General features: G+C 40.9%; 1 protein-coding gene across 1 annotated transcript in view; it reads left to right on the forward strand.

Annotated features, from left to right (window-relative positions):
* Nucleotides 1-6,066, forward strand: part of LOC138901791 (uncharacterized) — a 67,676-nt gene extending 61,610 nt beyond the window's left edge. Inside the window, exon 2 of the mRNA XM_070189583.1 lies at nt 5,909-6,066. Coding sequence (XP_070045684.1) covers nt 5,909-6,066 — 158 coding nt within the window. The remainder of the gene's footprint in view (nt 1-5,908) is intronic.
* The last annotated feature ends 12,270 nt before the right edge of the window (nt 6,067-18,336 follow it).

Below are 18,336 nucleotides of genomic sequence, written 5' to 3' on the forward strand. Positions count from 1 at the left end.
CGCTCAGAATAATTTTTTGATTTCGTAGTAATGGTACCCAGAGCAGCGTCGTTGGAAGATGTCGGCATGGAAATTTCCACAAGTGGGTTATTACGACTAAGGAAAGAGAACATCAGTGGTTATTTGAGCAAACGATTTAAGGAATGTATTTTATAATTGGCCTTATCGATTCATGTTCAGGCTTTGGGAAGACTCAGGATTTATGCTTCATGTATATGTGATGTACAAGATAGGTGATTCAGTCGGGTGCTTCTTCGTGAGGGCATTCATGTACTAGCAGAGCCTTGGAGTTTGATCATATTTGGGAACAAGTCAGAGTGGGTGACTCTCAACAATGGTCCTAGTGGATTAAAAAATTTAAAGTGTGGTGCCTAAGGGTTTCGAGTTCGTAGTATAGTTAAGTATCGAGCATTGCAGCGGATTACGAAAAAGGGGCTTGGAGTGTTCTATGTTATCATCGGTCTGTGGTGTAGCACTGGAGAAATGGGAGAAAATAACTTCGGATTCATAAAGGAAATATCAGAAAGGGTGTACGAGTTGAAGATGCGAATGTGAGAACAAGGAGGGTATGAGATGGTTTATGGGTTTTGAGACAACGTGGTCTCGTGAAATAGGGTTCTTCTGGATGAGTGCGAATTGGGTTCGTCATGTTTTGAATGGAGCTATTATTATTCCTAAGGCAAGTCCGGAGTAAATTAGAAAAAGTCGGATTGGTTAGCAATGGTTGAATCGGCATGATTGTGGCAATGATCAGTTCCTTCAACGCGTTAAGTTTTACAGGTGGTTGTGGCGGTTGAGGCATTCGAATTATTAGGGCATGTTATGTGTAGATGGATCCCGAAAGAGTCATGGTGGTTTAGAACACTACTTGGGGTTGTATTTTCTGCGGTTATGAGAATTCGGTCGCGTGTTGCAATGGTTCTCCTGAAATGAGTTTAGTGAAAGGTTTCTATATAATGAAGTGTGTACCATATTAGTGGTTCAGGAATTTTAATGAAATTCTTGTGCTTTCGCGTATTGGCATGTTAGATGCAGTGGGCGGCATGGGAATTGGAAGTTGAGGATCAAGGTTGCGGTTCGGTTGTTTAAGTAGTTACGTGGGTGGAGTATTTATTTCAAGAGTTTATTTTTCCTTATGTATCACAAGTGAGCTTGTAATTTGTTGGCACCTTATGGCATTATACGAGACTTTTGGCAGTGTTTGAGGTGGCTTATTGCGTGAGCATCTTGTACTGGGGAAGACGGGATTATTGGACCTGGGATTAGTGCGATCAGATTTATATGAAGCATATTAAATAGCAAATATCGTTATTTGGTTCATAATGAGGTGATGGTTCTTGTCAAGAGGAGAGACTCGATGATTTGTTGACTTGGCAGTTGGTTATGAATTTTTACACATCTCTTCCGTCGTGGTAGCATCGCAAGAGTTGGGACATGACTTATATGTGTTATGAGGTGCGTTGTGGGCATCGGATTCGTGAAATTTCAACTATTGTTATCAAAGGATGTTATTATGGTCATGTGAATTATGCGGTGCGTGGTGTGAATTCAGTAAGGGTATACAATCATGTTTGGTACAGTGTGTAATGATTGATACATTGTTCGTATGCTGGAAACAGGCCTGGTATGGAATTTTGGATGTTGGAATCTCACTCTAAGGATTTTTAACTAAATAAACGAGGGAATCTTCAGACTGGCTCGAGCTAATATGCTCAATTGGGTTGTGGTAGCATGGATAGGTGCTCAAGGTGTTAAAATAATGATTTCAGCAAACTCCGAAGCAGTTCTTAGAACGTTCGAGGACGAACGTATGTTTAAGTGGGAGAGAATGTAACGACCCGACCGGTCGTTTTGAGCTCTAGCGCGTCATTCGGCGGTTTTAGGCCATGAGTAGCTTCACTTCGGGTAGTATGACTTGTACGTGTGGTTGGAATAGAAATTCGAAAAATTCGGAGTTGATTTGGAGAGAAAATTCTAATGCCAGAAGCTTTAAGTTAGAAGAGTTGGCTAAGGGTTGATTTTTGAGTAAACGACCTCTAAATCAGGATTTGAAGGATCCAACATGTTCGTACGATGATTTTGGACTTGGGCATATGTCCGGATTGGGTTTTGGATGACCCGGGAGCATTTCGTCGCCTATTGTGGAAAGTTGGCATTTGGAAGAATTTCATAAATTTGGGTTAAAGTACATTTCAATGTTATCGATGTCCATTTGGGATTCCGAACCTAGGTATAGCTCCGTATGGCGATTCTGGACTTAGGGGCGCGTCCGGAAGTGGAATTGGAGGTCCGTAGGTCATTTTGGGGTCATTTGGCCAAAGTTAGGAATTTAAAGGTTTTTGGGAAAGATTGATCGGGAGTGGACTTTTTGATATCGGGGTCGGATACCGATTCCAGAAGTTGGAGTAGGTCTGTAATGTTAATTATTACTTGTGGGCAAAATTTGAGGACAATCGGACATGATTTGTTAGGTTTCGGCATCGAATGTAGAAGTTTGAAGTTCTAAAGTTCATTAAGCTTGAATTGGGACATGATTCATGTTTTGGCGTTGTTTGATGTGATTTGATGTCTCGGGCAAGTTTGTGTCATGTTTTAGGATGTGTTGGTATATTTGGTTGAAATCCCGAGGGCCTCAGGTGGATTCCGGATGGTTAATGAATCAACTTTTGGACTAAAGGAATGACGAGGCAGTCGGTATCTTGTGTAACCGCACCTACGAGGTTTGGGCCATGGGTGCAGAGCCGCAGAAGCGTCCAAGAGGGGGCGCATATGCGGATTTTCGTTGGGCAGAGCTGAGACCGCAGATGCGGTCATCTCGCCGCAGAAGCGGGACTGCACCTGCAGAGTGGTCATCGCAGAAACGTTAGCGTAGATGCTCATGAGGGCCGCAGAAGCGGCCAACGACCTTGGCGTGGTGTCTTGCAGGTGCAAGATGTGGAACCGCAGAAGCGACTGTTGCAGAAGCGACCTTCTCACCGCAGAAGCGAAAGTCGTGGCTGGGCAGTGAGGTCTTTAAATCGGAACTTTGGCTCAACTTCACTTCATTTCGTCCATGGGAGCCGATTTTGGAGCAGGTTTGGAGTGCCATCTTCATCCTCTATTATGGGGTAAGTGACTTTTTCTCATTTTGAGTTAAATACTTGGATTATATATAGATTTTAACATGAAAACTAGTGGAAATTTGAGAATTTATGAAAAAACCTAGAAATTTATACTTTTGGATTTTGACCGCGAAATTAGGCATGGAATTAGGAATAAATTATATATTTGAGTTCGTGGTGTTATGGGTAACAATTTTCTTCAAAATTTTACGGAATCCGAGCACGTGGGGCCGGGTTGAATTTTAGGAATTCTTCAATTTGGGTTGGAAAAATCACTTTAATAGTTGGGATGTGAACTCTTGAGTATGTATTGACTATTTTATATAACATTTGACTAGCTTTGGGTCGTTTGGCACCGAGTTGAGGATTTAAAGCACAATTTTGGATCGGAAAGTAAGCTTTGAGATGAGGTATGTCTCCTGTCTAACTCTGTGAAGGGAAAACTACCCCTAGGTGATAAATTTAATATGTGAAACTTGTTGCGGGGACTCGCACAAGGTGACGAGAGTCCGTACGTAGTTAGATCTATGTTATTGTCCGGGTAGACTTAGGTTCACCCCATGTTGTACTTGTACTATAGGGATTATCTTTGCTCGTTTAATTCTTTTATTTCGCATTACAACTTAAGACTATACATGGGTAGAGTAATAGATTTGCTATTGTAAAGTTTTCGCGAGTTTCATGACTGACCACGGAATAATTGTGTTCCTCTTATGGATTTCTCCCGTGTTTTGCATTTTCATCGAAAGTTTTTTCTTAAAATTATAACTCACACGTTTATTCGTGAGTAGGGTCAAAGACCCGCTAAAGCTTCTTATTCTAATGGTATCGGGCCGTTCGCCTCGGTAGGATTATGTACTACATTCTAATGGGATCGGGCCGTTAGCCTCAGCAGGACTTATGTATCACACTCTTATGGGAGCAGGCCGTTCGCCTCGGCAGTTTAATAGATGCATCTATAGTTCGTGTCGTTCGACCCTCGGCAGTGCACAGATTAATATTTATGTTAGATCGGGTCGTACGCCTCGGCATTTCTATAAAATATCCTCATGGAATCGTGCGTAATATTTGGCAAGAAGCCAGTGTATCTGTGAGTGCTTCGTAATTTGAAGTATAACGATCCATTTTGGTAAGGTCCACTATATATTTATATATATGCTCCAGTTGAGGAGAAAATTTATTAATTGAGAGTTTGAGCCTATAATAAAGAGGAGAATTGTACCACGGATCTATACTTGTTTATTTTATTTATTTACTCTGCCTCATATTTGTTCACCTCTTTACTGTACCTGATATTATTGGACCACTAGTGAGTGTCGATGTCGACCCCTTGTCACTACTCCTTCGGGGTTAAGCTAGATACTTACTGGGTACACGTTGATTTACGGACTCACACTACACTTGCTACACATTTTCATGAAGGTACCTTTATGTCTGGTGGTCCTTTGGGTGCGGAGGCGCGGATGATGCGAGGACTTACCGTGAGCTGCATTTCATGTTACAATCCGCAGCCATTAGGGTCTCTTCTAGGGTTATTTGTATTTTTCTTGTCTAATTATTATTCCCGACAGATGCTATATTTTATTTTACTTCCTAGTTGATGCTCATGCACTTGTGACACTGGGTTTTGGGGATACTTATGAGTTGCTCAGTATTGTAGTTGGGAAAATATTATCATTTACTCTGTTAATTTTATTCCTGATTATTTAATTGAAGGAAAATTTCGATTTCAAAATACTAAAATGTATAATTAAGTTAAACTTTTACTGTTGGCTTGCATGACAGTGGTGTTAGGCGTCATCACGATCTTTAATGGATTTTGGGTCGTGACAACATCAGCAGCTAGAGTAGATGTTTTCTTTTACTCTTTTTAGTAGTTTTTGCCATTTTGAGCTTTTTGAACATTGATTTCATAATTTTAATTATCAATATGGGTTTAATTATCACTTCTTCTTCTTTTTCTTCCAATTTAAGCATGAGTAGCTAGATTCTCACTAGGGTTGTCACCCAACCCTAGTGTGTGAACTTAATGGGTGTTTGATTTATTGTTTGTTTATGGTTGGGTGTTGATTATCTAGCCTCATTCTTGCTTTAATTTGAAGAATTAATAGTTGCAAACATTATTTCATGCCTATTAGACTTGGTCTCTACTTGAGAAAGAGAGATTTAGTCTAGGAAAAGTTGGCTAGCAAGAAATTGGGTCAATCGAGAGATTGATAAGCCCAATTAAAGGGTTGAACCTAGAGATAGTAAACCCCGACTTGAGCTTATTATCAACTACTTTGTTTAATATCCATTTGGACCTGAGAAAGCCAAATTGGGCAAAATCACTCTTTGACCGAGAGATATCGAGTGAGTAGTTAAGTGTTGATAGCTATAATACACCCCGACCAATAAAACAAGCTTTAAGGCTTACAACCCATTAAGTGAACGCCTAAGTGAAGGTCATAGCCCTAGGCCTTTTATATCATTTGAAAAACAACCAAAAATAATTTTCTAGTTTAAATTAGACCTAGAAACAACCCAAGTTTGTGGAAGTGCAATTTGAGAGAATTCAAGCTCATACACTATAATATATATCCCTAAGACACATTTATAGCTCCCTGTGGAAAATTGACCCCGACTCCTTATTGGGTATTACTATTGCATCGACCGTTTTTATATCCTCAAATAGAGGAGTGAAATTTGACGAGATCAATCTTTGGCGTCGTTGCTGGGGAGTTAAAAACCAGTGTTAGCTATATATTTAGGTGTGTTTTTGTAATATCTTCTTTTCCTTCCTTGTTACTAATGTGTGAGTATTGTAGGTGCAATCATGGCAAACAACGAGCTCGGAAACATAGCCATAGGGGATGTGGACGTTGATGATGATGCAATGGATGAGGTCCCTCTTGAACCTCAAGCCAATAGACGAGGCAGACCACCTCAAGACAATGTGCACGTTCCACCCCCACCTCCACCATGAGCGACTCCACACCGGGTGTTGCTGAATGAAAGGTATGCAAGTTCTATAGTCCCACCCCGTATTAGGGCGGGCAACTTTCAAATAACCAATGTGATGCTCACTTTTCTCGAGCAACGAGGGTTCTTCACCGGTGCACCGGGTCAAAATGCATATAAACACTTGAAGGGGTTCGTTAATAGTGTTGGGGGAGCAAACAAACATATGTCTCCGAGGATGCTTTGAGGCTAAGGCCTTTTCCCTTCTCTCTATGGGGGAAAGCCTTAGATTAGTTGGAACATTTTCCAAATCATTTCATTCATACTTGGGATGAACTAGCGGAGAAATTTATTTCAAAGTACTTCTCTCCCGGGCATATGGCTATTCTTCGGGATGAAATTCTAGCATTCAAGCAAGAGCCTAATGAACCACTACACGAGATATGGGAAAGATATAGGACAATGGTGAAAGAGTGCCCCAACAATGATATGACGGAGAACATGATTCAACAAACTTTCTATAGGGGGATCAATACCACCAACCAATATGTAGTGAATCAACTTGCCGGTGGGAAATTCATCACTACGCCGTATGCGGAGGTGTGTGATATTTTGGATGAAATGGTGGATACTTCATCGGCGTGGCAATCTAGAGCCAATGTCCCTCAAGGTGATCCAAATGTGATTCTTCTTCATAAAGAGTTACATGACCATGGGCAAGCAATATCCGAGTTGACAACCACCATGAATCAATTGGCAAAGGCTCAACTTCAACAAGTGCAAAACCTGAGGCAAGTCAATGTTATGAAGGGAGTCAATATAATGGTAAACAAGAGAAGAACTAGAAGTCCACAAGTGCAACAAAGAGTGGATAATTTTGTGCAAGATAATATTGGGTTTGATCAAGGATGTTCTTACAATGATCAAGATGAAGAGGTCCAATATGTGAACAACTTTCAAGGGGAAGGAAAAAACTACCAAGGCCCTAGTCAACAATAATGGAGACCTTAGAATAATCAAGGCAATTGGAATTCTAGCAACCAAGGTAATTGGAATAGTGGAAACAATCAAGGCAATTGGAGTGGAAGAAATAACTAAGGGAATTGGCAAAATAATAATAATCAAGTCAATTGGGGAGGCAACAACCAAGGCGGGTGGAACAACAACCAAGGAAATCAGGGGTCGGGCGTTCAAAGGCCCCCGATGTACCAACAACCGAGCAACCCACCTAATTTTCCTTCTCAAGGTCCTAGTTCCTCCAACAATGAAATGATTCGTACTGAGAACATGTTCAAGCAAATGATGGAGAAGAATGCCAATTCTGATGTCCAACTTGCTTCACACAACACATTAATCCGTAACTTAGAAGTGCAAATGGGTCAAATCTCTCAAGCTTTAAATTCTCATCCTAAAGAGGCACTACCAAGTGATACGGTAGTGAAACCGAAGGGTGGGAACACTACGGGGCATTCCATGGTTGTTACTACGAGATGTAAAAAAGGTAGGAATGAACCTACCTCAAGCTAAAGGCAACTTGTGGATGATGAGCAAGTGGTAGAAGAAGAGGAGATCTCGAACAATGTGGTGCAAGCAATTAATGAAGTGCGGATTGATATTGATGACACTGTGGAAGAGACTCGAGAGGATGTGAACCCGTTTAGGGATCATATGATTGACATACCGGGAATGATAGTGCAAAAAGCTAAGGCACCATTGCCTAGGCCACCTCCTCCCTATCCTCAAAGTCTTGCCAAGAAAAATGGCGAGAATCAATTCAAGAAGTTCATTGATATGATAGAGAGTCTCTCTATAAATGTGCCATTAGTTGAAGCTTTGGAGAAAATGCCCAAATATGCTAAGTTTATGAAAGACTTGATGACAAAGAAGAGATCGATGAATTTTGAAATTATCAAAGTCACACATCAAGTGAGTGCAATTGTGCATTCGGTGGCTCCCAAGTTGGAAGATCCTGGTGCTTTCACAATTCCTTGTACTATTGGAAGTGCCGAATTTGCAAAAGCTCTTAGTGACCTTGGGCCGAGTATCAATTTGATACCCTATTCGATTTTCAAAACATTGGGAAACCAAGACCCACATCTATGAGATTACAAATGGTTGACCGTACAATGAAGATACCATTGGGGTGATTGAGGATGTATTAGTTCGGGTTGACAAGTTCATTCTCCCGGCGGATTTTATGATTCTTGATTGTGAAGTGGATTAAGAGGTGCCGATTATTTTTGGTAGACCTTTCCTTGCAACGAGAAAGGCTCTTATTGATATGGAAGCCTGTGAACTCACTTTTTGGGTGGGTGTTGAAAAAATGGCGTTCCACGTGTGCAAATCTATGAGGCAACCGAATAGCAATGAAGTGTGTTTGTTTATGGACTTGGTGACCGATGTGATTATTGATGATACAAGTGCCACGATTAATGTAGGTGACATGTTGGAGGCCGTTTTGCTAAATTTTGATGATGCTGAAATAGATGGCTTCATGGAAAATGTCAATTCTTTGCAATGGATGGGGTCATATAATTATGCACCTCGGAAACTTTCCTTAGATCTCGAAAATAGGAAAACTCCTCCAACAAAGTCTTCAACTGAAGAGCCTTCTATCTTGGAGTTGAAGCCATTTCCTCCACATCTCAGGTATTGGCCCTTACTCTACTTTACCGGCTATTCTCTCCTCTTGTTTGATTAACATGCAGGTTGACTCTACATTGGCGGTGCTCCACAAGAGGAAGAAAGCTATTGGGTGGACTTTGGCAGATATTCGAGGAATAAACCCCGCATTTTACATGCACAAGATTAACTTGGAGGAGGATGCCAAACCCTCCATTGAACATCAAAGGAGACTCAATTAAGCCATACAAGACGTGGTCAAAAAGGAGATCATAAAGTGGTTAGATGTCGGGGTTGTCTAACCCATTTTTAACAGTTTGTGGACTTTTTAGGTGCAATGTGTTCCGAAGAAAAGGGCATAATTGTGGTCACCAATGATAAGAATGAGTTGATTCCAACAAGAACGGTGACCGGGTGGAGAGTGTGTATGAACTATCGGAAGCTAAACAAAGTCACAAGGAAAGACCATTTCCCACTACCTTTTCTTTATGAAATACTTGCTAGGTTGGCCGGTTGGACGTTCTATTGCTTTCTAGATGGATATTCGGGCTACAATCAAATCCTTATTGCCCCGGAAGATCAAGAGAAAACAACGTTCACTTGTCCCTATGGCACTTTCACTTTCAAGCAGATGCCATCTGGCTTATGCAATGCACTGGTAACTTTTCAATGGTGTATGATGGTGATCTTTACGGATATGGTAGAGGACTACCTTGAAGTCTTCATGGATGACTTTTCGGCAGTCGGGGATTCCTTTGATGATTACTTGGCAAATTTGGATAAGGTTTTGGCAGGTGTGAAGAAACAAACTTGGTGTTGAATTGGGAGAAATACCATTTTATGGTCGAGGAGGGTATTATCCTTAGCCACAAAATTTCAATGAAGGGAATAGAGGTCTACAAGGCAAAAATAGAGGTGATTTCTAAACTTCCACCTCCAACATCCGTGAAGGGCGTGAGATATTTCTTGGGTCACGCGGGGTTCTACCGGCATTTCATAAAGGATTTTTCCAAGGTGGTGAACCCCTTGTGCAAGCCTTTGGAGAAAGATGCTAAATTTTACTTCAATGATGATTTCATGAGAGCATTTGAATTGCTCAAGTTCAAGTTGACAACTACTCTCATTATCACCGCCCCGAATTAGAACATTCCTTTTGAGCTCGTGTGTGATGCTAGTAATGTGGCGGTTGGAGCAGTTTTGGGACAACGTATCAACAAGATCTTTCATCCGGTCTACTATTCTAGTAATACCATGAATGATGCCTAGGTAAATTACACTGTGACCAAAAAAGAGCTCATTGCCATTGTGTTTGCTATTGAGAAGTTCCACCCGTACTTGATGGGTGCAAAAGTGATTGTCCACACGGATCATGCGGCACTTCATTACCTTATGAGCAAGAAATATTCCAAAGCCCGGTTGATGAGATGGTTGCTTTTGTTTCAATAGTTTTACATAGACATCCAAGACCGAAAAGGAAGTGAAAACCAAGTGGCGGACCACTTGTCTTATTTGGAGGAGGAGGGGAGGCCGCATGATGGCCTTGAAATCAATGACTCCTTCCCCTATAAGCAACTTTTAGCCATTTCAAGAAAAGATGTGCCATGGTTCGTGGATCTAGCAAATTCTCCTGTAAGTGGGATCACTACGGATGAGTTCTCTTCAAACCAAAGGAAGAAGCTCAAACGGGATTGTCAAGACTATTATTGGAAAAAATCGTATCTTTTCCAGATTTGTACGGATGGAGTGATTAGAAGATGTGTACCGGAGGAGGAACAAGTTTAAATTCTTGGGGCTTGTCATTCTTTGTCATATGGTGGTCACTATGGTGGAGCAAGAACGGCGGCCAAAGTACTAAATTGCAGTTTCTATTGGCCCACTCTTTACAAGGATGCAAGTGATCTAGTCAAGCATTGTGATGAATGTCAAAGGGCCAGTATAATCTCAAAGAAAAATGAAATGCCCATCACCACCATTTTGGAGATTGATATTTTTGATGTGTGGGGTATTGACTTCATAGGACCTTTTGTGAGTTCTTGTGGAAACACCTACATCTTGGTCGCGGTTGATTATGTGTCTAAATGGGTTGAGACCGTTGCTCTACCCAACAATGAAGCAAGAAGTATGGTGGCATTTTTGAAGAAAAACATCTTCACAAGATTTGGTACTCTAAGGGCTATCATAAGCGATAGGGGGGTCGCATTTTTGCAACAAAGCTTTTGACACCTTGCTTAGCAAGTATGATGTCACTCATAAAGTTACGACTCCCTATCACCCTCAAGCTAGCGGTCAAGTGGAGGTCTCCAACCGGGAGATAAAGAGTATTTAGTCCAAAATAGTAAATGCTAACCGGACGGATTGGTCAAAAAAGCTTGATGATGCACTATGGGCTTATCGGACTGCTTTCAAAACTCCTATCAGGATGTCTCCATACCGGTTGGTGTTTGGCAAAGCTTTTCATCTTCCGATAGAACTCGAGCACAAAGCCATGTGGGCTTTAAAGAAGTTAAATCTTGATTGGGATGCAACTGCTAACTTGCGGGTTGCATATTTGAATGAATTAGATAAATTACGGTACCATGCATATGCAAGTTTGTCCTTGTATAAAGAAAGAATGAAGTACCTTCATGACAAATACATCCGAAATAGGGAGTTCAAAGTGGGCGATCTTGTTTTGTTGTTCAACTCACGATTGAAGATGTTTCTCGGAAAGCTGAAATCCAAATTGAGTGTTCCCTTTAAAATTGTGGGTGTGACACCTTTTGGTGCATTGGACTTGAAGAACAAAAGTGATGAGGTATTCTGAGTCAATGGACACCGGGTGAAGCATTATTTGGGATAATATGCGTTGTGTCGTGATGTTAAATCAGGCGTTTCTTAGGAGGCAACCCATGTTTCTTTTTCTTTAGACAGGTCTTATTTTATGCTAACTGATTTTGAAGTGTGTTGCAGGAACTGTGCTTAGAAATATTGGCTAAGTATGAAAAAAGTGTGGACTACACAATTTTGAATGCTATAGCAGAAGTCAACTACGGCCGCATAATTCTTGTGCGGACCGCACCAACTGAGATGGAAAATTGCAAACTCTCTGAAGTTTGTCTATCAGAGAAATGGTCAAAGTGCGGCCACATAAGGAAATTTGCGGTCTGCACCAAAACTTGTGCTCGCACATATAATTTTGCGGACCGCAGATCAACGGAGGGAAATTGAACAACAAGTAACAGAGTACGGACCGCAAAAGGAATTTTGCGGCCGCACTTGTCTCTTGAACCCTTAGCCAATCCCATATAGTATAAATAGTTGCCCTAAGGCTACTATTGAGACTTTACACTCTCTGAAAAATTAAAACAAAGGCTAAAATCTTGCACACTACTGAGTCAATTATCTGCTACTTAATTGAGCATTTTTTATCATTCCTTAACACCACTTCATCACTGATATGTTCAAATCATTTCTAGAATTCTTCAATTTTCTTCGTTAGTTTATAATTTATTAGTTATTTTAAACCATTTGTCAATTTCATATCTATGAGGGGTGTAATTTGTGTTAGGTAAACTCCTAGTTGCTATTTGGGGGATGGGTATTTGGTTTATCATGTTTAAATGCTACTACCATGCCCAATTTGTGTAAAAGATTGAAACCCTATAGGACTGTGCCCAATTTAATTTTGAAATGTGAGGCCGCACAAGGAATTGTGCGGTCCGTAGAATTACGTGCTTAGGGCATTTGTTAGGCAAAAGTGCAGAAATTCAATCGCGATCGCAGAAAAGTATGTGCGGCCGCAGATCGGGGCATTCTCTGTCTTCAGAGAGTTGCCATTTTTAAGGTATTCACTGTGCGGCCGTACTTAAAAATGTGCAGTCCGCACAACCCAACCTGCGACTGTACTTGCAATTGTGTGGACCGCACTTCCCCACCCTGCAACATATTTTGTTATATGACTTTCTGTTTATCTGCAATTGAGTTAGAATTGACCCATGCTGCTGTTTGTTGCAGAAAATGGTTAGATCACGTGGTCGCGGTGATATATCAAAGGGGAGGGGTGAACCTTCCAGAGGTAGAGGCAAAAGCAATTGACCCCTCGCCCTCCAAAGAGTAATCAGTAAGAAAGCCACAGCAGACCGACGAAGACAGCTCGAGCCCTTCGAATCAAGTTCATATGCCCAGTCTAGGGAAGCATCAGAGGGCAACTCAGTGCAAGAGCGGCCTGCTGTGCAATCACAGCCACAACCTCTTCAGGACATATACCAACTGAGAAATGGGCCTACCTCTTCTGAGTGCACTTTTAAGGGGTCGGAAGGTAACAGTCAAGCTTCGGAGCCTTCATCTACACATTCACCCGACGCACCATCTACTACAGTGGATGTGGATGAGATCCCGGATGATGGCCGAAGGGGTGATACCAGAGTTTATGGCCTTGAGAGGTCGAAGAATAAATAAATTTGGGAAGATAGGTTCGTCAGTCTAACTGCATTCAATGGTTTCCGAGAGTGGTGGTCGTCGAGATAGCTCACTCTTGAGCGTCAGTTCTTATTGAAAGATCTTGATAAATACAACCCAGTGGTGTTGAGACAATTCCGGGAGCAGAAGGGGTGGACATGGTTCACTCAAAGTGTGGTAGATGCCAAAGAGTACCTGGTCCGGGAATTTTTACGCCAATGTGGCGCACATAAAGAAAGGGACCAAAGTGACGAAAGTGAGGAATCTTAAAGTGAGGTTTGACCAGAGCACCTTGAACACATACTTAGGGTTGGAGGATGTTGAGTCGGTGCAATACTTGAAAAAGTTAGCTATGGGCGATGCAGCTCACCCATAACTAGCTGAGATTCTGGCAGCTCTGGGACCACCACCACCATGGATCACAGCAGGGGTTCCTATTCAGCGGAACACCCTAAATTTTGAGGCAAAGGGATGGTAGACGTTTGTGTGTAGCAGAATAGACCCATGCCAAAATGAAACAAATCTCCCAATCCCACGGGCAGTACTAGTTGCCTCTATCATGGCCGGATACCCAATCAATGTGGGTGTCGTGATGTCGGCCAACATGTTTTTGGTTGGAAGGCAAAGTGATGGCTCCTACTCTTACCCCAACACTATCACGGAGTACCTTACGGATGCGGGGGTGGAGCCGAGGAATTTTGACACAAAGGTTCGGGAAAAGAAGCCTTTCACTTGGTACTCTCCGAAGGACCCGAGGAACTCGAAGAATAAGGGTCAGCCAACTACTACAATAGGCCAATCTGATGAGCCTTTGGTGATAGCGGCAGAGTCATCAGACATGCCTTCCCCTCCAGTAGTGCCTTCTACCAGTACAGTTGCCATGCCACCACCTTTTTCCTCAGGGCCTTCAGTAGCAATTTCCTCCACCTCGACTTTAAGGCCGGTGCTTATGCCCACTCATCCATTATCTGCGCTGCGAGTCTCCCAGACACTGGCGAGCTTCGATAACTGGATGTAGACAGCTACTGCAAAGCTGTCTGACTTATCCAGTGTTGTTGTAGCACAATCATCCACCCTAACACCCCAGATTTCTCCAATAGTGGAGGACACATTGAATAAGATCTTGGAAAACCAAACCACAATCATGAACACCTTGGTAGCACATAGATCAGTGATTGAGGAGTTGGGGAAGCAGGTAAAAAAAAAAAGAGGAAATCCCAGGCACCCAAGAAATCAGTTGACATATTGAGGAGAGAGGTGACCAAGATAGCATCAGCTGGAGAGCTTCCATTCGATTTGCTCATAGGGTCAGACCCACTAGCATCAACAGCTCCAGCAGCACCATTTGTTCCAGTGGCACCAGTTGGCCAGTCTGAGGAGCCAAACATGGTTGCCGACACTGCTCAGGTTGTGCGATAGATGTTCACCCACCCAGTTACTCCCAGAGCCGAGAATGATGAGATCTAGTTAGAGAAGACTGAGGGCGGTGACGTTGCTATGGACACATCCACATAGGGAGTCCTCTTCACTCTTACCCTTCTTTATTCTTTTTTTGTTAAGCATTGGGGACAATGCTTACTTTTATTCGGGGGACAATGCTTACTTGGATATTTGGATGATTTGACATTTGGTTTGTAATAACTGATAACATTTTCCTTTTTCTTTTTATCATGTATAGATTATCCTCTTTCTCTCTCTATTGATGTATATATTTTCTCTTTTCCCCTCTCATTATGTACATTCATTATGCTTGCAGTAGCTTGCTTTGTAGCTTCTTTATTTTATTTTTTTATTAGTCAATGTTTAATTCAGTAGCTTATTTTTAATCTAATAGCTTGTTTTTAAACTAGCAGCTTCTTTTTAAGTTTGAGTGGACAATAATCCTTTGGTTTTCTTAATGCCAAGGTTCTTTCCAAAGGTAGTTTTTGTGTGAACCGGGGGACTCTTCCCAACGATGGATGGCGTGATAACCTTTTTAAGGGATTGAGTCCGTTTTTGGTGTTTAAGTAAGAATAGTAGTAATAAGGAATAAAAAGACTAATTAAGTCAAGCTCGAAGAGTTAAATATATTTCACTTGATACCAACTCACTTAACTACGTGCTTATGGTTAGAAACAAGTTTCTTTTGAAAAGAAATAGCTCTAGTTAGTGACCTTGTGACTCTTGTGTTGACTTAGACAATCATCGAGTGGTTTACTCGAGCCATAGTGATTTTCAAATCTTGATTATGGTCGTTATGGGACCTCGACTCTATCCTTTTTAACAATCTAGTTGCGTGAGAGGTGAGATGTTTTTGTTGTAAGTCCAAATACCCTTGCAAATGGTCTAGAACTTGCCCCGAATGTGTTTCTAGGCGAAATTTTAAGTTTTGCTTGGCTTGAGAAGTGATTGTAGGCTCTCCTTGACCCGCTTAAAATTTTCCATGGCTCACCAATGTTGTTATCCCTAGTCAACCCATTTGAGCCTAAAACCCTTCTCATTTAATCACCATGTTACAAGCCTTTACCAGTTCTGTAGTGACCCTCTCGTAGCACCTGAGCTTTCCTTAACACTCTTGTGAAATAATTGGCTAAAAATGTAAGTTTGGGGGAGAGACGAGGAGTTTGAAAAAGGTATCAAGGCACAAAAAGAAAAAATAAATGAAGAGAAGAAAAGGCAAAAAAAAGAAAGAAGAACAAAAAGAAAAATGTAAAAAGAAAGTGAATAAGTTGAAGAGTTGAAGGGATTTCAAAGAATAGTAATGATGCAAGGCATGAAAAAAACAAAGAAGGAGAAAATGAATATCATAACCAAGAAGGAGTGAAGCTAAGTCTCTCCAATCCCTCTATGAAAAAGAAAATGCCTCAAAAAGTTGACAAAGCATGAGCCGATAAGAGAAAATGGAGTGCTTAAGAAAATATGAACATGTTCTATCATAGCATATTCAACCTTAGTCCAAAAGCCTTCATTGCATTCCGAAAAATCCCTACGTGATTTCAAGTCGTGCGAGCTTACATTAGTGGTGATTTACATGAGGGGCAAGCCTATGGTACTTAAAGTCCTACTTGTGACATTCTTTTGAGAGAGATGAGTGAACCTTTCACAAATCTTTGAATTGAATGCTACATTCTTAAGTGAGATAAGCAAACGGAGAATAGAAGAGGAGGAGTTTGGGATCCACAATGGCTTACATAAAAGAGCGAGCTTCCTTGATGAATTAAGTCAACTCTTGATGTTCAAGTGTCACATTAGAACTATTTGTGCTTAGAAGTTCAACACATTGCCTTGTTAATAATTTATAAGTGTGTGGGTAATTATTGGTACCAATTGATGTGTGATTGATATTTTTTTTTATTAGCTGGAATAGCTCTTAACTTATGGAGGTGGGAGTTATCTTATTTTCTTGAGGACAGGTACCAAACCTCAAAATAACAAATCACGAGTCCCAATTCGTGAATCCTAATCACTTGGCATCTTGTACCCACGTTACAATTCATAACAGCACGGATGACTCATATGCCAAGGGAGTGAAAATATCTAATATCCGCACGGACCACTCGCGTGACAATAATAATAATGACTCATGATTGCACAGACAACTTACGTTCCAACAGGATAACTCTCACACATAAGGCAAGTACACGGGAGTACATGTAAATGGTTAAAATATCAGGATTCATCTTCTTAGACCGATATGGGTGATTTATTTACGTGTAAGATTGTGCAAGTGTTCTACCACAATTCAAGTCAACAAGTAAGAGTAGAGACAATGAATGGCACATAAGAAACGATCATCACAAAATGTATAATGTAATAAAGACAGTAATGGAATTGAAACAGCGAATAGTATAACAAGACTAGCTACACAAAACTAAGCAAATAGTGCAACACAGAGAAAGACAATTAATAGTATGCTAAAAAACAGCGGTCAAAGACAAGTACAAAAGAATGGGGAAATATCAACAAGAGTCACTACTGAGGTACGGCCTTGTAGTCTTAAATCACAAAATGAATCACAATCTTTCCTTATATCACTGCGGGAGCCTTTACATTTAGTTTTAAAAATTATTTTTTCCGAAATAGCATTTCGTGTTTTAGCCCACCTTATCACACCGCATGGCTTCTAGTAGTTCCCCTACTAGCCACACATATCAAGCCCACCTTATCTCACCGCATATGTTTCAACACCCAGACCATATACCACCACATGCGTATCAATATCACAACGTATCACAAATCGCACCTCAAGTTCCCAAAATTATAATTTACTAGAGAAACCAAAAAATAACAGAATTTCACAATAAGAAGCCCACGGCTCAACCACAACATACAATAACAACAACAACAACAACAACAATAATAACATGAGAATACGGCAAGTAAATCATCATAAGGACTTCAGAACACAAAGAAACGGAAGAACGTGCGCTCACAAAAAAGACACAACAGGGAATAATGGTCTCAAAAAAAAAAGCTCAACAAGGGAGAGATAATGTGTAACAATGATTCCACAAAAGTACAATTAGACAACAATAGAGATAGCATGAATCAGTGACTCCAAATAAGAATACGTCAACAATGGAAGGAATGACAAACTTCAATTAAGGCTAAGCACTTACGGAGGAGATAATAGTGATTTCAATTAAGGTTAAGCAATTACGGAAGAGATACTAATAACTTCAGTTAAGGCATGTAAGAGTTTAATCGGCAGTAAGAGTAGAACATGAAGCAATTAATTCCAAATAAAACGCGTAAGGGTGAATTTAGTAAATGTGAGATTTAGCATGACAAAACAATTTCATATTCAATGAACATAAGAACCTAATAGCCCTAAACAGTCAAATTTCCATAAATAAGCCCAAGCACGTACTCGTCACCTCACGTACACGGCCTTCACATGACACAATTAGCACAAATAACTCAAATCCTAAGGGGTAGTTCCTCCCCCCCCCCCACAAAGTTAGGCAAGATACTTACCTCAAAGAAGCTATACTGTACTCTAAAATGACCTTCTCGAGTGAAACAACCTTCGGACGGCTCAAATCTAGCCAAAATAACTTCAAATTATAAATCAAACTCATAGGACACAATTCCGGATAATAAAGCTTCAATCTTTAACTAAACTAGAAAGTTAACCCCCGGGCCCGCACCTCGGAACCTGATAAAATTCACAAAACCCGAACACCCATTCCGATACGAGTCCAACCATACCAAAATTATCAAATTCTGATATCGAATCGCCCTTCAAATGATCATT

Source organism: Nicotiana tomentosiformis, chromosome 11, assembly GCF_000390325.3.
Source record: "Nicotiana tomentosiformis chromosome 11, ASM39032v3, whole genome shotgun sequence".
NCBI classification, from domain to species: Eukaryota; Viridiplantae; Streptophyta; class Magnoliopsida; order Solanales; family Solanaceae; genus Nicotiana; species Nicotiana tomentosiformis.